This window comes from Oncorhynchus masou, chromosome 13 (genome assembly GCF_036934945.1).
Source record: "Oncorhynchus masou masou isolate Uvic2021 chromosome 13, UVic_Omas_1.1, whole genome shotgun sequence".
NCBI lineage: Eukaryota > Metazoa > Chordata > Actinopteri > Salmoniformes > Salmonidae > Oncorhynchus > Oncorhynchus masou.
The window spans coordinates 68988375-69009937 of record NC_088224.1 but is presented as its reverse complement, the minus strand read 5'-3'; the positions used below and the strand labels follow the sequence as shown (position 1 = coordinate 69009937).

General features: G+C 42.5%; 1 protein-coding gene across 1 annotated transcript; it reads left to right on the top strand.

The window, feature by feature from the left end:
• Positions 1-1690: 1690 nt before the first annotated feature.
• LOC135552941 (Na(+)/citrate cotransporter-like) lies at positions 1691-14315 on the top strand. The gene is made up of 12 exons (XM_064984897.1): positions 1691-2212; positions 3502-3630; positions 3846-3982; positions 4751-4968; positions 5172-5328; positions 5452-5574; positions 5694-5906; positions 7065-7171; positions 7317-7438; positions 8266-8427; positions 9821-9958; positions 10211-14315. Exons 1-12 carry the CDS (start codon positions 2111-2113, stop codon positions 10334-10336), a joined length of 1734 nt encoding a protein of 577 aa, XP_064840969.1. The 5' UTR covers positions 1691-2110; the 3' UTR covers positions 10337-14315.
• The last annotated feature ends 7248 nt before the right edge of the window (positions 14316-21563 follow it).

Below are 21563 nucleotides of genomic sequence, written 5' to 3'. Positions count from 1 at the left end.
TTAAAGTAGCCACCCATTGCCTTGATGACAACTTTGCACTCTCTTGGCATTCTCTCAACCAGCTTCATGAGGTAGTCACCTGGAGTAATTTTCCAACAGTCTTGAAGGAGTTCCCACAAATGCTGAGCACTTGTTGGTTGCTTTTCTTTCACTCTGCGGTCCAACTCATCCCAAATCACCTCAATTGGGTTGAGGTCGGCTGATTGTGGAGGTCAGGTCATCTGATGCAGCACTCCATCACTCTCCTTCTTGGTTAAATATCCCTTACACAGCCTTGAGGTGTGTTTTGGGTCATTGTTCTGTTGAAAGCAAATGATAGTTCCACTAAGCGTAAAACCAGATGGGATGGCGTATGGCTGCACAATGCTGTGTTAGCCAAGCTGATTAAGTATGCCTTAAATTCTAAATAAATCACCAGAAAAGCACCATCACACCTCCTCCTCCTCCATGCTTCTCGATGGGAACCACACATGCAGATATCATCAGTTCACCTACTCTGCTTCTCACAAAGACACGGCGGTTGGAACCAAAAATCTCAAATTTGGACGGATCAAATGAGAAATTTCCACCGGTCCATTGCTTGTGTTTCTTGGCCCAAGTAAGTCTATTTTTATTATTGTAGGCCTTTAGTATTGGTGTCTTTGCAGCAATTCGACCACGAAGGCCTGATTCTTCTTCTTCTTATTTAGGCTGCATTTTCTGAGGCTGGTAACTCTAATGAACATATCCTCTGCAGCAGAGGTAACTCTGGGTCTTCCTTTCCTGTGGCGGTCCTCATGAGAGACAGTTTCATCATAGCGCTTGATGGTTTTTGTGACTGCACTTGAAGAAACTTTAAAAGTTATTGAAATATTCCGAATTGACTGACCTTCTTAAAGTAATGATGGACTGTTGTTTCTCGTTGCTTATTTGAGATGTTCTTGCCATAATACGGACTTGTTATGATTCCATAGGTGTTATTTTATTCTACAATGTAGAAAACAGTCAAAATAAAGAAAAACCCTTGAATGAGCAGGTGTGTCCAAACTTTTGACTGGTACTGTATATAAACAAATACTTTTACTCAAGTGGTATTTCAGCTGGATGACTTTCACTTTTATTTCAGTCGTTTTCTATTTAGAAATCTTTACTTTTACTCAAGTATGACAAGAGATGACTTTTTCGACGACTGATTTCTGCTGTCTGTGCAGGCCCAGAGGACTACACAGTGAATGGTCACAGAACACCATTACACTTCTTGGCTAATCATGTACAATTGCAAACATGATTCGTTTTAGGTAAGTAAATGTGTTGTTATCTATGAGGTGTACAGCTAGTAAAGGGTCTAATTTCTCTGTCAGAATTTGAGTTATCAGTTCCATTTGAAAAAGCTGTAATCAAAAGCTATAAACAAATGTTCAATTTAATTACATAATAAATATTGAGATAACTGGTCATAGTTTACTTACATAATTGTTATCGTTGTTTATTCTCTCAGAGAGAAACAAAATCCGTCATTAATCTTAATTGATGTGATATTGAAAACGTTGTAGTAGAGGTATTCAGGATCCCACCACCATTAAACCTAGCTTAAGCCTCCTCTCTCTCTCTCTCTCTCTCTCTCTCTCTCTGTTTCTCTGTCTGTCTATCTCCCATATTTTTGTTCGTGAGTTCTCTTCACTCTCCTGTTACCCATCATTATGTTCGTGAGGTCTCTTCACTCTCCTGTTACCCATCATTATGTTCGTGAGGTCTCATCCCTCTCCTATTATCTTTTGGGATACTGAGTGCCGAATCGCTCTAAGGCACTGCATCGCAGTGCTTGAGGCGTCACTACAGACCGGGTCCAAGCCCTGGGTGTATCACAACCGTCGTGATCAGGAGTCCCATGGGGCGGTTCACAATTGGTCCAGCGTCAATTGGTCCAGCGTCGTAGGCCGTAATTGTAAATAAGAATTTGTTAACTGACTTGCCAAGTTAAATAAATGTTAAATAAAATAAAGAATATCTGCTGCGGGACTCCCTGTTCCTCCCCCTTTCACTCCCTCCCTTCCCCTGAGCTGCTCGGCGCAAAACAATCCGTTCCTCGTACTCCAACTTTCTTTACCACAGTATCGCCTTAAATCAAAGGATGGCAGCATTTCTGAAATCTCTTCGGAATCTGAAGAATGAGATCGTTCTATTCTCTTCCCCGTTACTTCTTCTCCCGCTGCCTTTAGTCATTGGAACAAAGGTATGTAAATTGTCACACGTTTTGCACAGATTTATACACACGTTTTTAAACGAAAATATATTTGATGTATCTTGTAAGCAAACGGGTTTCATATTTTTGTTTAATGATATTGTTTAATTTGTTAAATGCAAAGGAGTTGGTCATTTCTGACTAGTTTTCTATATTTCAACGATGTTTGTATATTTACATTTATCATAAACCTTCAATTAGACACGGTACTGAAGCAGGTCTAACTGCATTCCGTGGTTGAGAGACATTTAGTCATTGAACATAGGTTTTGTTCAGCCTTGCACCTATTGAGGCAGCCTGAACAGTGAGTTACAGCATTGAACCATTTTCTTTAAAGACATCTATATATTTATCTAGAGTGACTTATAGGAGCAAGTAGGGTTAACTGCCTTGCTCAATGGCACATTCACAGATTTTTCCCCAACTCAGCCCAGGGATTTGAACTAACAAGCTTTTAATTACTGGTCCAACAATCCTAACCATTAGGCTACCATCCTCCCTTCCTCCCTGTTGTTTTAACCCTATATTGTTATATCCCAAATGGCACCCTATTCACTATAGTGCACTACTTTTGACTACAGTATCCTGTTGCCTCTGAAGCTGAGACTCTGTCCTTGTGTTGCCACTACTGCATCACACATGGGGCTATACGCATGTTATCTTTGTCTTATCCTTGGTGTGTAGTTTCAGTGTATCAGAATCAATACTAACCTTATCACAACTAATCCGTCACACACACACCCACACACATCATAGAGGACTGCTGAGTGATACGTGTGGTCTGATCAGTGTACAGTTGAGACAAACAAGTGCTGCCATGGATTACAACACAGTGATCTTTGACCCTAAACAACATGTCTCAGTACCAATCAGCTATAATCTATCCCATTAGGATGATATGTTCATTTTGTGTTATATCATTTTTCTGTCTCTAACAACAGTACAGCTCTGCTATTTTAATTTGATCACTCTGTTGTCGCAGAGAATATTCCTGAGCAGCAGGAAATGCAAATTGTATTGTATCAAGGTTTGAAAAGGCTTCTAAAGTTTATAATTTTCACTTTAAAATGTCAAACTTGATTTGCCCTAACAACAAAAAAAATCTATTGATTATCATTCAAATAATAATTCACAATTCTTGTTGCTGCAGGATTATTGTCCTGCTGTGAGAAGCAGGGTATTACATCTGTATGAGCCAGCAGTATTCGTTCCCAGGTGTGGTGGTGTTGGATGTTCTGACCTGTTGGTGACCTGTTGGATCATATGTATTTGTTGTGCAGGAGGCCAGATGTGCCTATGTGATCATCCTGATGGCAGTGTACTGGTGTACAGAGGCCTTACCACTGGCTGTCACTGCCCTGCTCCCTGCTGTCCTCTTCCCCATGTTTGGCATCATGCAGTCCAAAGACGTAAGCCTGTGAAGACATCTTTCAATATCATGATCAATTAAACTACAATAAAACTGTACTAATCAAACTGTACTATAGTAGCCTACTGACATTCATTATACTTCGCAATGGTGTCTGCATATTGTTGTAGTAGATACAGTATTGGTAGATGTTTGCATGTGCATACACAAATGCACCGTGGACCCATGAGTCACTTATCTGTGTGTGTTTTCCAGGTGTGTATGCAGTATCTGAAGGACACCAACATGTTGTTTGTGGGAGGACTGATGGTGGCGGTGGCAGTGGAGCACTGGAACCTGCACAAACGCATTGCCCTCCGAGTGCTGCTCTTTGTAGGGGTGCGCCCCGCTCTGTGAGTGACCCTCAACTAACTAACTAACTAACTAACTAACTAACTAACTAACCCATCAATACAAATCCCCTGCTATGTGTGGGACTATATCTATCTCTAGATAAGGAAAATCAGTTCATCTTTATGACTATCTACAGGTATGTTATATTGTACTGACCTTGCCATTATACATGATGTGGAAATATTGCCTAACATTTGACTCTCTCAGTGTCAGAGGGTATTCTGCCTTTTACTTGGTCTGATCCATCTCAGTAAAGCCCGTTGAGAGACTTTGATTTTTTTTGCATACAATATTATTAAAAAAAGGTGCTATCTAGAACCTAAAGGGGTTCTTTGGCTGTCCCCGTAGGAGAACCCTTTAAAGAACCCTTTTTGGTTCCAGGTAGAACTCTTTTGAGTTCCATGTAGAACCATTTCCACAGAAGGTTCTACAAGGAACCCAAAAGAGTTCTAACTGGAATCAAAAAGGGTTCTACCTGGAACCAAAAAGGGATCTCCTATGGGGACTGCCGAAGAACCCTTTTGGAACCCTTTTTTCTAAGAGTGTAGAGGAATATACCATTTTATAAGCCTTGTTATAAGAATTTCTAAAAGCTCATACCTACTTATAACAAGTTATAAAGCATTAAACCTGTTTGCTATGCTTTATGTTAAGTGTTACAGAAAATTCTTATTCCACATTTCTTTGCTGAGGCCTGTGTTTCCTCCATAAAGATCCTGTAATTCCTATGATTCTCTATGTCATTCTATGGTTTCCTGTCTCTCCAGTCTGATGCTGGGCTTCATGGGGGTGACAGCCTTCCTGTCCATGTGGATCAGTAACACAGCCACCACAGCCATGATGGTGCCCATCGTCCAGGCTGTTCTGGAGCAGTTCAACAACTACACAGAGACTGAGATGCCTATGATCCTCAGCACTGAGGAGAACCCCCAACCTCAGGACCCCACTGACAGCAAACAGACAGAGAAACAGGCAGAGGGACATGGTGAGCACTGAGCAGAGAAGGACAAATTAATGAACAGTTCATTTGTGAGTTTATTGAAAGGGGTTATTATCCATTGAATGAACTCTGGGCTTATCAAGTAAGCTTATCAAGGAGCGTAGGTATGCGCAGTTTGCAATGCAAATTAGTTTTCTTTGCTCTGTGACTACTTGGGCTATGTTAATGTTCCTATTTGGACTGTTTAGATCCACTTGTGGAGGCTATCTGGCGTAAGGAAGCTGCAGACAAGAAGAAGATGTGTAAGGGGATGACGCTGTGTGTCTGCTATGCGGCCAGCATCGGGGGCACTGCCACCCTCACAGGGACTGGCCCCAATCTGGTGCTCAAGGGACAGATGAACCAGTGGGTACCTTCAGCTATGGATTGTGTCCTCAGCATATTTTAGTACATCTTTCAAATCATGTATCTGTCAAATCATATTTTTCCTTATGTGCTAATGTTAATAATATTTTTTGTTTCCCTCAGACTGTTTCCTAACAATGGTGATGTCATCAATTTTGCGTCCTGGTTCGGCTTTGCTTTCCCCAACATGATCCTGATGCTGACCCTGGCTTGGCTCTGGCTGCAGTTTGTCTTTATGGGATTCAAGTGAGTTTCAGATTAAAAGGACATGCTTTTTCTTTCAGTCAGAGATCATCCTATTCAATTCAATTGACTACTGAAGTCACCCTTTAAGCCTCAACCCCTTTCTCTCCCTCCATTCCCAGTTTTAAGAAGACGTGGGGCTGTGGGGCAGTAAAGACAGAGAAAGAGATATCTGTGTACAATGTGATCAAGGAGCAGCATCGTCAGCTGGGCTCCATGTCTTTTGGAGAGCTGAGTGTGTTGGGTCTGTTCAGTTGTCTGGTGTTTCTGTGGTTCACCAGAGATCCTGGCTTCGTGGCAGGCTGGGCCACATACATCTTCAACGCTGATGCAGAGTATGGCTGTCTACTGTTCATAAATACTACACTGTACATGCACAGCATATTACACACGCCAAGTATGCTTTCCAAATGGCATCCTATTCCCTTTATAGTGCACTGCTTTTGACCAGGGCCCATATTGCTCTGGTGTAAAGTAGTGTGCCATAAAAGGAATAGTGTGCAATTTGAGACTCAGCCCTAATCAATACATAGAAGACGTGAGACCATTACAAAAACATTGTATTGACAAGTTATACACTATATATGCAAAAGGATGTGGACATCGCTTCAAACTAGTGGATTCGGCTGTTTCAGCCACACCCGTTGCTGACAGGTGTATAAAATCAAGCCCACAGCCATTCAATCTCCATAGACAAACATTGGTAGTAGAATGGTCTTACTGAAGAGCTCATTGACTTTCAACGTGCCACTGTCATAGGATGCCACCTTTCCAACAAGTAAGTCCGTCAAATTTCTGCATTGCTAGAGCAGCCCCTGTCAACTGTAAGTGCTGTTATTGTGAAGTGGAAACATCTAAGAGCAACAATGGCTCAGCCGTGAAGTGATAGGCCACACAATCTCACAGAACGGGACCGGTGAGTGCTGAAGCTTGTAAGCGCGTAAAAATGGTCTGTCCTCGGTTGCAATACTTACTACCGAGTTCCAAACTGCCTCTGGAAGATACGTTAGCACAATAACTGTTCATTGGGAGCTTCATGAAATGGGTTTCCATGGCCAAGCAGTTGCACACAAGCCTAAGATCACCATCACCAGGCCCTTTCTAGTTACAGCATGACAATGCCCCTGTGCACAAAGCGAGGTCCGTACAGAAATGGTTTGTCATGATTGTGGAAGAACATGACTGGCCTGCACAGAGCAGTGCCCGACCTCACTAATGCTCTTGTGGCTGAATGGACGCAAGTCCCCGCAGCAATGTTCCAACATCTAGTGGAAAGCCTTCCGAGAAGACTGGAGGCTGTTAACGCAGCACAGGGGGGACCAACTCCATGTTAATGCACATGATTTTGGGATGAGATTTTCAACGAGCATCGTCATGTTTCTCACTTCCCACATACTTGAATACTTCACAAGAAAAAATAAGCAAGAAAACATGAATTGTGTGTCTGAATGCTGACAGATAACCACCCTTTCTTTATCCGTTCTTCCCTCCAGGTATGTAACTGATGCCACAGTGGCATTGTTCATCGCTGTCCTTCTCTTCGTCCTGCCTTCCAAGCCCCCACGCTTCTGCTGCAGGAGATCCCAAAGCTTTGACACTGGTAAAACATGTTTTTAAACCACACATCAAATGTAACCCCCACGGTACCTGATATTCAGTATGCTACTTTAGTATCTAAGGATATGAAGACTTGAAGACCATTACAATGGCATGTCTGTAACAGTGATTTGGTAACCCCTCTACAGAGCTTCAGCACCCGGCTGGCCCCACACCAGCTCTGCTGACCTGGAAGGTGGCCCAGAAGAAGTTACCCTGGAACATCGTTCTCCTCTTGGGGGGAGGGTTCGCCCTGGCCAAGGGCAGCGAGGTGAGAGACAAGGGCCAGTATGTACATACAGATGTAGGATCTCCCTCTTGCAGGAGAACTTTCCTAACATGCAGAACATTTCAAACTTTGAGGTTAAAAAAGGCTTCTGAAGTTTGTACGAAAAATGTAGCAACCCCTTCTTAAATGACCATTAATTATAATCCACATAATAATTCATTTCCTTTTGCTGCAGGATTATTTATATGCTGTAGCAAACTGGCTCAAATTAAAGATTCTAGATCTGTACGGTGTAATCCTTGTTTGCTTTCCACAGAAACATTTTAACCAAAAAAGTCAGATCCCCACTGAGAACTGAATCATTCTACATTTCATCAGGATCTTTGTGACAAAGGGACATTTTTGATTAGCTAACACAGCTCCACCCTGTACACTTCCCAAATACGATGACACATATGGTATATCATGTGGGATCACACAGGTGACATATCAGCTGCTTACTAAGTCACTTCAGTGGAAACGAGTACACTAAAATCCACCTTTCTGCCTTTGCATACTGTACACAGTATGTACAGGTAACTGCCAAAATAAAGGAAACACCAACATAAAGTGTCTTAATAGGGCGTTGGGTCACCATGAGCATATTGCATATTAATGCAATGTTAATTGCTTGTTAACTCAGGAACCACACCTGTGTGGAAGCACCTGCCTTCAATCTACTTTATATCCCTCATTTACTCAAATTTCCTTTGTTTTGGCAGTTACCTGTACATATGTAGATGTATGTGGGTCTGGTAATGTATCCGACAGCATAAGAAGAGTGCCATGGTTGTTTGACTCATTGTATGGTTATGTATGTGCCCCTGCAGGAGTCAGGTCTGTCTATGTGGATGGGGGACCAGATGACTCCCCTCTACACCATCCCACCCTGGGCCATCGCTATCATCCTGTGTCTGCTGATCGCCATCTTCACCGAGTGCACCAGTAATGTGGCCACTGCCACTCTCTTCCTACCTGTCCTCGCCTCAATGGTAAGACTCAACACAAAACTCTGTATTAATAACATAATACTAAGCCCTACTACACAATATTACACAATACTACACTACTGCACAATACTACATTACAATGCTACACCACCACACACTACTACATTACTACACAATACTACAATACTACACAACTGTAAGCAGGAATACAATAGCTGTCCAGTCTGGTAAACTGCTCTGACACTCAGACATGTAGAGTACATGCAGAAGCAGTAGTGGTAGACTACTTGCAATGGGCTGCAATACTGTACAGCTCCTTGATGTGAAGTACAGTAGTTACCAGTCTCCCCTATAGGAGTGCAGCATTGAAACTACTCCCAGTGGAAGCTGGCCTACATGTCCTTGCTTGGCTGCCCTGGCCTTTAGTTGTTTGGGTTTAATACATTGGTCCCCTTGGGCCCTTCCTTCTATAGCCACCCTACCAAACACACCAATTAAACTCTGTGGCTTGTACTGGTGCCCACCCCCATCCACACTGACGAATGGTATCACTGTGCCCGGTGACCAAGCACTAAGAGAGGACCCAAGCTGGGCCATGCCGGAATGTTCCAAGCTGGGGTATAGAGAGAGGGATTTATTGAGGTCAAAGCCAACAGGAGAGCATGAAGATGACATAAGTGTGGAAAAGGGTGAGTGAAAGAGGGAGAAGAATACTGTAGGAAGAAAAATGGGGTTAGTGAACCAACTACTACTTACAGAGAAGTCTGGGAAAGAGAGGTTACTCGGACGTGTGCTTTTGAGTCTAGCTGCTTGTTTTATGTGTCTGTAACATACTAATACAAAAATGAATCCAACTATATAATATAACATCCATTATATCCATTGAGGAAGAGCATGACAGAGGGATGAGAATTATGACATGAAAAATGATCTCAGCCATTATTCATTTTCAAAAGAATTACTGTCGTGTTAATTTTTTGGGGGAGACTAAACAACTCTTTAGAGGCTCACATTCTAATCTATGTTCTGCTATGACATTGTGATTCTACCCCATTCTGGAGAAATCTGTTGTGCGTTTCCATTCTGCCTGCCATGACTCAGATCCCAAACAACATAGCATGCATCTTAATTGCATCTTTATTGCACACGCCTAATGGACGATTTTGAACCCTAGAATTACAAACACTAAAATCAGATACTTATGAGCCAGTGATTACGGTGCAGAAGAGCAGCACAGAAGACTATAGTGTTGTCATTAGGTATGCACTCCAAATGGAACCCTATTCCCTATATAGTGCACTACTTTTGACTAGGGCGCATGGCCTCTGATCAAAAATAGTGCTCTATGTAGGGAAACGAGTGCCATTTGGGACTCACACTTAGCCCAGGCTCAGACAGCTGAAAATGTGTGTCTGTGTCTATGTGTTTATTTCAGTCCCAGTCCATTGGAATGAATCCTCTGTACGTCATGGTGCCTTGTACTCTCAGTGCCTCCTTTGCCTTCATGCTACCTGTGGCCACACCGCCCAATGCTATCGTCTTCTCATTTGGCTACCTCAAGGTTTCTGACATGGTGAGTTTGAGTACACCATTTTACAAAGATAATATTATCTACTGCATTGTCAATCTTTTTTTATTAATTAACTAAAATAATAATAGCAAACAAATCCTAATCAATTTAGGAAACTTCTTATATTGCCATTTCCCCATAAGTTGGGGACAGTTGTCCAGTCCTATAGTTAATTTGATTTCAGTATGAATGATGAATGATTGCTAACAGACCCTGAAATCACACCCAGTTGTGCCTCCCCTCTCTCGCTCCCAGGCTAGGACAGGTATAGTGATGAACCTCATCGGCGTCCTGTGCATCACTCTGGCCATCAATAGCTGGGGCAGGGCCATGTTCCACCTAGACACCTTCCCTACCTGGGCCAACACTACTGGGGTGTGAGGGCCCCGAGGGTCCCCGGGCCAGGCCATGAGGAACACATGGAGGGCCCCTTATGTGCTAGAGACCTCTACCGAGAAAGGAATCAACGTGACTGGTCGTGTTAGTGTGTTGGGTAGTTGGGAGAAACGCCACGTAGCTTCCATTACGAAGGACACTTGAATCACCCTGTGGAAAGAACGATGGATGGATGAGTTTAACTGGAGAGAATAATGATGAAGGGTGGAGAGTATCACTACTGTACTTTTAATGCTGTAATGTGTTATACAGAATGTCCAGTCCTATTCAAAATGCCCAAGCATTATCTCTATCAAATCAATCAAATGTATTTATAAAGCCCTTTTTACATCAGCCAATGTCACAAAGTGATATACAGAAACTCAGCCTAAAACCCCAAACAGCAAGCAATGCAGATGTAGAAGCACGGTGGCTAGGAAAAACTCCCTAGAAAGGCAGGAACCGAGGAAGAAACCTAGAGAGGAACCAGGCTCTGAGGGGTGGCCAGTCCTCTTCTGGCTCTGCCGGATGGAGATTATAACAGTACATGGCCAAGATGTTCAAACGTTCATAGATGACCAGCAGTCAAATAATAATAATAATCACAGTAGTTGTAGAGGGTGCAACAGGTCAGCACCTCAAGAGAAAATGTCAGTGAACATGTTCTCAACTTCTCACTCTCAGACATAGTTTCTGTTTCATATTTGTTGTGTCAGGACCCGGTTACGAACCTGGGTCTCCGGAGGGAGAAACAGTCACTTAACCAACTGAGCCACGAATAGTCAGCAGAACCCAGAAGATGAGGCAGACACAGCAGTACTTAAGACGGTGTATTTAATAAAGTAAAAAGGAGAAGTCCTTCAATACAAAATGGCAAATCCAAAAGGTGGTAGGTATAGCACAAAAAAGCCTCAAGAGATACTCAAAAACAAAATTCTACAAGAGCGTCCACCGGAATCGACAAGAGTACACAGAACACTAGGGCTGGGTGCTAACATACAAACACAGAGCACAGAACTGATGGAAACAAAGGGTTTAAATACAATCAGGGGAAACGAGGCACAGGTGCAAATAATAATGGGGATCAAGGGAAAAAACATAAGGTCAAAAAGCACAATGGGGGCATCTAGTGACCAAAACCCGGAACAACCCTGGCCAAATCCTGACATGTTGGTCTGTTTATATCTCAAGACTCAGAGTTGCTTAAAATCCATTTGTGGTTTACTGTTTTTGATGAACTTGTCCTTTAGCTTCTGAACTACACCACATGCCCAAAAGTATGTAAACACCTGAACACACCGCCTGGCTCGCAGTAGGCGTTCCAATTCATTCCAAAAGTGTTAGATGGGATTGAGATCAGGGTTCTGTACAGACCAGTGAAGTTCTTCAACACCGATCTTGACAAAACATTTCTGGGGCATTGTCATGCTGAAACACGAAAGGTCCTTCCCCAAACTTTTGCCAAAGTTGGAAGCACAGAATCAACTAGAATGTCATTGTATGCTGGTACGTTAATAGTTCCCTTGACTGGAAGTAAGGGGCCTAGCCCAAACCATGCGTTCTCCTGGCATCGGCCAAACCCAGATTTGTCCGTTAGTCTGCCAGATGGTGCAGCATGATTCATCACTCCAGAAATGCGTTTTCACTGCTCCAGAGTCCAATAGCGGTGAGCTTTTCAACGCTTGGTATAGCACATGGTGATCATAGGTTTGTGTGCGGCTGCTAGGCCATGGAAACTAATTTCGTTAAGTCTCGCGACAAACAGTTATTGTGCTGACATTGCTTCTAGAGGAAGTTTGGAACTCGGTAGTGAGTGTTGCAACCGAGGACAAACAATTTGTACTCACTACACTCTTCAGTACTTGGCGGTCCCGTTCTGTGAGCTTGTGTGGCCTACCACTTTGTGGCTGAGTTGTTGTTGCTCCTAGACGTTTCCATGGTGAGGCAGGTAGCCTAGTGGTTAGAGTTAGAGTTTTAGACTTGTAACCGAAAGGTCTGTCGTTCTGCCCCTGAACAAGGCAGTTAACCCACTGTTCCTAGGCCGTCATTGAAAATAAGAATTTGTTCTTATCTGACTTGCCTAGTTAAATAAAGGTAAAATACATTTTAAAAACTTCACAATAACAGCACTTACAGTTGACTGGGGCTGCTCTAGCGGGGCAGACATTTGACTGACTTGCTGGAAAGGTGGCATCCTATGAAGGTGTCACGTCGAAAGCCTCTGAGCTCTTCAGTACAGCCATTCTACTGCCAATGTTTGTCTATGGAGATTGCATGGCTGTGTGCTCGAGTTTATACACCTGTCACCAACAGGTGTGACTGAAATAGCCAAATCCACTAATTTGAAGGGGTGTCCACATACCTTTGCATATATAGTGTATGTTTCCATGATCAAACAATGTATGTCATCTTCTCTTTTTGTTAGTGTATAGTCTTAGTCTTAGATTAACTTGTTTTGATTTTGCTAATACTCAGTGCTGAAATGTGGTGCATTGTACTTGAACTTTGAATACTGTATGACTGTACAACTTGAGATGCCTCTGTACATACTTTATCTCAACTTTAACCGTTGGGGCTGGAAAATGCAAACATATTGAAAACTCAGATACGTGAATACACTGTACAATGGTTATTTATTGTGTGCTGACGCGTTGATGTTTATCCTTTGTTATAACAGTAATATAATGTGTATTTCAAAACTTTTTTATTTAATTATTGTAGTATTATCTTGATCAAAAGTTGGATATTTGTAACGGCGTTCTTCTTTAGTTGACAGAGAGTCGGACCGAAATGCAGCGTGTAAGTTACTCATGTTTATTAGTGAAGACAAACGAACGAACTATACACGAATAACTAATAAATACAAAAATAACAAACAGAACGTGAAACCAATTACAGCCTGACTGGTGCACACTACACAGAGACAGGAACAATCACCCACGAAATGCAAAGCGAAACCAGGCTACCTAAATACGGTTCCCAATCAGCGACAACGAGAATCACCTGACTCTGATTGAGAACCGCCTCAGGCAGCCAACCTATTAAACACACACACACCCCTAATCAGCTACAATCCCAAACACTACAAACCCCAATACGAAAATACAATACATAATAAACCCATGTCACACCCTGGTCTGACTAACTAATAAACTAAAACACAAAATACTAAGACCAAGGCGTGACAATATTCATGAGATGTAATATAGTTTATAGTGTATTGTATATGGAGTTTGCTACTGTACACTCTGAAATGGCCAAAATGGAAAGGAAATGTCTGGGCTGCTTGCATGTACAGTCAGAGATGGGCAACAATTACAAGATACAATTACAAAATATCATAAAGATCAAAATATCAAAAATAAATGACAAAATACTTGTATTTTGAAATGTTTTTAATTAAAATACAGAAATACACTTGCAAGTAGCCAGCCCAAACAGCAACAACATTCTCAGCAATGGTTGCAAAAACATTTTCCTTGCTATGACTGTGATGAGTTGTTGTTTATCTTAGTTGAATACACTGACTGTATATGTGAAAATGCACATACCAAAATGAACTGCAAAGCACACTGGGTATTGTTATTGGCCTTGTTTCAGGGTTATGTCTAGATGGTATACAGCTTCACCTAATTCTCCTAACCTGCTATGTAAGTTCTCCTAAACCTGCTACCATAAGTCTGTTCATGTAGTTCATTTAGCAGACGGTTTCATCACACCATATTTCTATCAGACTTCTGATACCAATGCAAGGTGAAAGGGAGCCACAAAATGGTGGACCGCTATAAAAAAGGAAAACACAATACAGCTCTTGAAAGTATCTTGTTACAGAATACATTGGAGTGTAGTTCAGCCCATCGTAAAACAAATGACAAACTACATCTCTGTGTACAGTGCCTTATAGGTTCATGCAATCCTGTATACAGATTTCACTGGTTTGATACACTGTTGCAAACTGATCGTGTGAAATAAATACAACTAAGATGAAGATAAAATATTTATTCATCTTAACGGACCAAATATGTATTTTTTCATTCATAATTGTTACGTGTATATCTCTTTCACTTAAAAGAACAATACATTCAGTAAGTGTTGCCTGGGAAGCATGATGTTTCTTAACCTCAGTTGCTACTAATAACTTAATTCAGCCGTGTGCCATGAATTACATAATGAAATGTGAAATTGTTGGTTGTCTTGGAAAATGAATCACTCACCCAGGATAAATTCTTTCAAGGAGAATGGCACATGAAATGCTGTCCTTCCTGGAACATTGTGAAAATATATTGTACCTTGTCCACATTTCAGTCTGGACAGAAGCGTTGTTAAATGCAGTCAAGAACACTGTGTACCTTTCTTATATATAAAGGAATGACCTATTCTCATACAAATAGATGAAAGACATTGCTTATCCCTAAAGAGTGTGACTTACAGTGCAGTTTGAAATACAGTATATAGATGGACGGGAGCTGTGCCAGCATTAATGTCAGAAGTTGTTTTTGTATTCTTTTGTTGGCTTGAGTTATGTTCTTCCCAGCAGGTCCTGGAATGTAAAGAAACCCCTTGTAAACTTACATTCATTACAGTTGAAGTCGGAAGTTTACATACACCTTAGCCAAATACATTTCAATTTAGTTTTTCACAATTCCTGACATTTAATCCTAGTAAAAATTCCCTGTCTTAGGTCAGTTAGGATCACCACTTTATTTTAAGAATGTGAGTGGGTCAGAAGTTTACATACACTCAGTTAGTATTTGGTAGCATTGCCTTTAAATTGTTTCACTTAGGTCAAACGTTTTGGGTAGCCTTCCACAAGCTTCCCACAATAAGTTGGGTGAAATTTGGCCCATTCCTCCTGACAGAGCTGGCATAACTGAGTCAGGTTTGTAGGCCTCCTTGCTCGCACACGATTTTTCAGTTCTGCCCACACAATTTCTAGAGGTAATTTCTAGAGGTCAGGGCTTTGTGATGGCCACTCCAATACATTTACTCTGTTGTCCTTAAGCCATTTTGCCACAACTTTGGAAGTATGCTTGGGGTCATTGTCCATTTGGAAGACCCATTTGCAACCAAGCTTTAACTTCCTGACTGATGTCTTGAGATGTTGCTTCAATATATCCACATAATTACCCTCCCTCATGATGCCATCTATTTTGTGAAGTGCACCAGTCCCTCCTGCAGCAAAGCATCCCCACAACATGATGCTGCCAACCCTGTGCTTCACGGATGGGATGGTGTTCTTCGGCTTGCAAGCCTCCCCCTTTTTCCTCCAAACATAGCGATGGTCATTATGGCCAAACAGTTCCATTTTTGTTTCATCAGACTAGAGGACATTTCTCCATGATCTTTGTCCCCATGTGCAGTTGCAAACCATAGTCTGGCTTTTCTATGGCGGTTTTGGAGCAGTGGCTTCTTCCTTGCTGAAGGTTATGTCGATATAGGACTCACTTTACTGTGGATAAAGATACTTTTGTACCTGTTTTGCACCATCTTCACAAGGTCCTTTGCTGTTCTTCTGGTATTGATTTGCACTTTTCACACCAAAATATGTTCATTTCTAGGAGACAGAAAGTGTCTCCTTCTTGAGTGGTTATTGATGGCTGCGTGGTCCCATGGTGTTTAAACTTGCATACTATTGTTTGTACAGATGAACGTGGTACCTTCAGGCATTTGGAAATTGCTCCCAAGGATGAACCAGACTTGTGGAGGTCTGCAATTTGTTGATTTTTTTCTGAGGTCTTGGCTGATTTCTTTTGATTTTTCCATGATGTCAAGCAAATGGACACTGAGTTTGAAGGTAGGCCTTGAAATTCATCTGTAAGATACACCTCCAATTGACTCAAATTATGTCAATTAGCCTATCAGAAGCTTCTAAAGCCATGACATAATTTTCTGGAATTTTCCAAGCTGTTTGAAGGCACAGTCAATTTAGTGTATGTAACCTTCTGACCCACTGGAATTGTGATACAGTGAATTATAAGTGAAATAATCTGTCTGTAAACAATTGTTTGAAAAGTTACTTGTGTCATGCACAAAGTAGATGACCTAACTGACTTTCCAAAACTACAGTTTGTTAACAAGAAATTTGTAGAGTGGTTGAAAAATGAGTTTTAATGACTCCAACCTAAGTGTATGTAAACGTCTGACTTCAACTGTATAGAATAAATAGTTTTATTTGTGACCTATAAACAACTATCATAGGAATTAATGTTGTCAGTTATGGTCAAAGTAAGCCCTTTGTAAGAAATGCTGTACATTTAATCAAATTCCTGACTAAATGTGGGGGAGATTCCAGGTTTCCTGATTTCCTGGTGCCTCCCTGTATGCAGATTATTTGACAGATATTATTTCAAAATAATACGAATTTATTTATTTTAAGATAATTATTGATGACATAAGTCAATGGTGCTACCTGTCAATGATTTTAGATAGCGGTATAATGATGATTTATATGGTTTGACCATCCATATCTGTTTACACTTGATTGATATCCAGATACAATGAGTGCCTGACTTCCTTCAGAGGTGTTCAGGAAGATCTGATTACAATCACAGTCTTTTAATCGTCTACACCTGTATAAAGATGTGGACACAATCAGAATGTGGACAATATCAAGACAAGGATTCATGTTAGAAGCAGGTATCAACGGGGCTCTAGAGAACGTTTTTTGAACAGCAAACAGGAGAAAGTTTCAGTAGCAGTCCTCTTTGGCTACTCCTTAGCTATTTCTCAACTTAATGACTAAAACATGCAGACTTTAACAGCTGACTCTGACAGTACTATTGTTTTCGTATGTTCCTTTCAAAATAATTTGTGGTTTGGTGCATAGGCCCACATGATCCATAAACTTAGTACACAGTACAGACACTGCACAGGCTTTGGCTGAATGGCTCTGCCTGGGGAGAGAGAACAGAATGTGTCACTGTCCCGTCACAGAGAGATTGCATGAACCTGGTGAGGTCAGGAGATTCTCTAGAAACCCTATATTGTTGTACAGACAAAATAGTAAATTTCACAACCTCCTATTGATAGTATCTAAGGCCATAGATCCAATCCATTACAACACACAGTAGAGACATAGTGAGAATATTTCAGTAACATGGGAGAATCGTATAGAGATGGTATGTTTCACAATCTAGACAAGAAGGCAGACAGTTCACAGACACTACAGGTTTTAAGTGGTTGAATCCTACAAGACGATATGGCCATTGACAGCTAAAAACATCTCAAAACTGCACTTTATTGTTGAATATGGAGGAGGATAGAAACCTCAAGAGGCCGAGAGGAGAAAAAAAAGAAAGGAAGGAAGTGTCACGCCCTGGTCTTAGTATTTTGTGTTTTCTTTATTATTTTGGTCAGGCCAGGGTGTAACATGGGTTATTTATGTGGTGTGTTTTGTCTAGGTTTTTTTTGTAGGTTATGGGATTGTGGTTAGTGGGGTTGTCTAAAAAGGTCTATGGTTGCCTGGAGTGGTTCTCAATCAGAGGCAGGTGTTTATCGTTGTCTCTGATTGGGAACCATATTTAGGCAGCCATATTGGTGCATGAGGCACGACGGAGCGTGTCGGTGATTTGATGGCACCTGGGTCAGCTCTCCATACTCGTCCTGAGGTACGTGCTAGTCGGCTGGTGAAGATGGTGCCAGCCTCACGCACCAGGCCTCCTGTGCCAGCTCAGCGATACAGTGCGCCTAGCAATGCTAACCGTGGCGGGCGTGGTACTGGTCAGGCACCGTGTTATGCGGTGGAATGCACGGTGTCCCCAGTACGCGTACTTAGCCCGGTACGCTACATCTCAGCTCCTCACATCTGCCGGGCTTGGGTGAAGATCCAGCCAGGGCGGTTGGTGCCAGCCCTGCTCTCAAGATCTCCAGTACGCCTTCACGGTCCGGTCCATCCAGTGCCACCTCCACACACCAGCCCTCTGGTGGCAGCTCCCCGCACCAGGCTTCCTGTGCGTGTCCTCGAGCTGCCAGAGCTGCCAGTCTGCATGGAGTCGCCAGAGCTGCCAGTCTGCATGGAGTCGCCAGAGCTGCCAGTCTGCATGGAGCCGCCAGAGCTGCCAGTCTGCATGGAGCCGCCAGAGCTGCCAGTCTGCATGGAGCCGCCAGAGCTGCCAGTCTGCATGGAGCCACCAGTCTGCATGGAGCCGCAAGTCTGCATGGAGCTGCCAGTCTGCTACCCCCTCAGTCCCGAGCTACCCCCTCAGTCCCGAGCTACCCCCTCAGTCCCGAGCTACCCCCTCAGTCCCGAGCTACCCCCTCAGTCCCGAGCTACCCCCTCAGTCCCGAGCTACCCCCTCAGTCCCGAGCTACCCCTCAGTCCCGAGCTGTCCCTCAGTCTGGAGCTGCCCCTCAGTCCAGTGGGGCCCTTTGTTAGGTTTAGTAGGCCACGGTCGGCGGCGAGGGTCGGCAATCTAAAGACGCAAATTAAGCAGACTAAGACTTTGTTGGAGTGGGGTCCACGTCCCGTATGGGTTTAGGTGTGCGGCCAGGAGTCCGCACCTGGGGGGGGGGTTCTGTCACGCCCTGGTCTTAGAATTTCGTGTTTTCTTTATTAGTTTGGTCAGGCCAGAGTGTGACATGGGTCTATGGTTGCCTGGAGTGGTTCTCAATCAGAGGCAGTCTCTGATTGGGAACCATATTTAGGCAGCCATATTCTTTGAGTGTTTTGTGGGGTGATTGTTCCTGTCTCTGTGTTTGTTTGCACCATAATAGGCTGTTTAGGTTTTTCACGTTACGGTTATTGTTTTGTATTGTTCGTGTTTATCTTTTATTAAAGATGTATCGAAATAACCACGCTGCATTTTGGTCCTCCTCTCATTCACCGGAAGAAAACCTTTACAGGAAGGAAGAAATATAATATATTCGCTAAGCCCTGATCTTGACCACAGAGTCTCGGGCATTTAAAATGTTAAGGAGTATTTGGGTGTATCTAATTTTGTACTATTTTTCTAGATTGTAGAACAATAGTGAAGACATCAAAACTATGAAATAACACATATTGAATCATATAGTAACCAAAAAAGTGTCAAACAAATATACATTTTAAATTTCTGATTCTTCAAAGTAGCCATCCTTTGCTTTGATGACAGCTTTGCACACTCTTGGCATTCTTTCAACCAGCTTCACCTGGAATGCTTTTCCAACGGTCTTGAAGGAGTTCCCACATACAGTGGGGCAAAAAAGTATTTAGTCAGCCACCAATTGTGCAAGTTCTCCCACTTAAAAGATGAGAGGCCTGAAATTTTCATCATAGGTACACTTCAACTATGACAGACAAAATGAGAAAAAAAATCCAGAAAATCACATTGTAGGATTTTTAATGAATTTATTTGCAAATTATGGTGGAAAATAAGTATTTGGTCACCTACAAACAAGATTTCTGGCTCTCACAGACCTGTAACTTCTTCAAGAGGCTCCTCTGTCCTCCACTTGTTACCTGTATTAATGGCACCTGTTTGAACTTGTTATCAGTATAAAAGACACCTGTCCACAACCTCAAATAGTCACACTCCAAACTCCACTATGGCCAAGACCAAAGAGCTGTCAAAGGACACCAGAAACAAAATTGTAGACCTGCACCAGGCTGGGATAGGTAAGCAGCTTGGTTTGAAGAAATCAACTGTGAGAGCAATTATTAGGAAATGGAAGACATACAAGACCACTGATAATCTCCCTCGATCTGGGGCTCCACGCAAGATCTCACCCTGTGGGTTCAAAATGATCACAAGAACGGTGAGCAAAAATCCCAGAACCACACGGGGGGACCTAGTGAATGACTTGCAGAGAGCTGGGACCAAAGTAACAAAGCCTACCATCAGTAACACACTACGCCGCCAGGGACTCAAATCCTGCAGTGCCAGACGTGTCCCCCTGCTTAAGCCAGTACATGTCCAGGCCCGTCTGAAGTTTGCTAGAGAGCATTTGGATGATCCAGAAGAAGATTGGGAGAATGTCATATGGTCAGATGAAACCAAAAATATAACTTTTTGGTAAAAACTAAACTCGTCGTGTTTGGAGGACAAAGAATGCTGAGTTGCATCCAATGAGCACCATACCTACTGTGAAGCATGGGGGTGGAAACATCATGCTTTGGGGCTGTTTTTCTGCAAAGGGACCAGGATGACTGATCTGTGCAAAGGAAAGAATGAATGGGACCATGTATCGTGAGATTTTGAGTGAAAACCTCCTTCCATCAGCAAAGGCATTGAAGATGAAACGTGGCTGGGTCTTTCAGCATGACAATGATCCCAAACACTCCGCCCGGGCAACGAAGGAGTGGCTTCGTAAGAAGCATTTCAAGGTCCTGGAGTGGCATAGCCAGTCTCCAGATCTCAACCCCATAGAAAATCTTTGGAGGGAGTTGAAAGTCTGTGTTGCCCAGCAACAGCCCCAAAACATCACTGCTCTAGAGGAGATCTGCATGAGGAATGGGCCAAAATACCAGCAACAGTGTGTGAAAACCTTGTGAAGACTTACAGAAATCGTTTGACCTCTGTCATTGCCAAGAAAGGGTGTAAAACAAAGTTTTGAGATAAACTTTTGTTATTGACCAAATACTTATTTTCCACCATAATTTGCAAATAAATTCATAAAAAATCCTACAATGTGATTTTCTGGATTTTTTCCCCTAATTTTGTCTGTCATAGTTGAAGTGTACCTATGATGAAAATTACAGGCCTCTCTTATCTTTTTAAGTAGGAGAACTTGCACAATTGGTGGCTGACTAAATACTTTTTGCCCCACTGTATGCTGAGAACTTGTTGGTTGCGTTTCCTTCACTCTGCGATCCAACTCATCCCAAACCATCTCAATTGGGTTGAGGTCAGGTGATTGTGGAGGCCAGGTCATCTGATGCAGCACTACATCACTCTCCTTCTTGGTCAAATAGCCCTTACACAGCCTGGAGGTCTGTTGGATCATTGTCCTGTTGAAAAAACAAATGATAGTCCCACTAAGTGTGAATCAGATGGGATGGCGTATTGCTGCAGAATGTTGTGGTAGACATGCTGGTTAAGCTTGCCTTGAATTCTAAATAAATCTCAGACAGTGTTGCCATCGAAGCACCACCACACCATAACACCTCCTCCTCCATGCTTTACGGTGGGAAATACACATGCGAAGATCATCCATTCACTCACACCGCGTCTCACAAAGACAAGGCGGTTGGAACAAAAAATCTCTAATTTGGACTCATCAGACCAAATTACAAATTTGCACCGGTCTAATGTACATT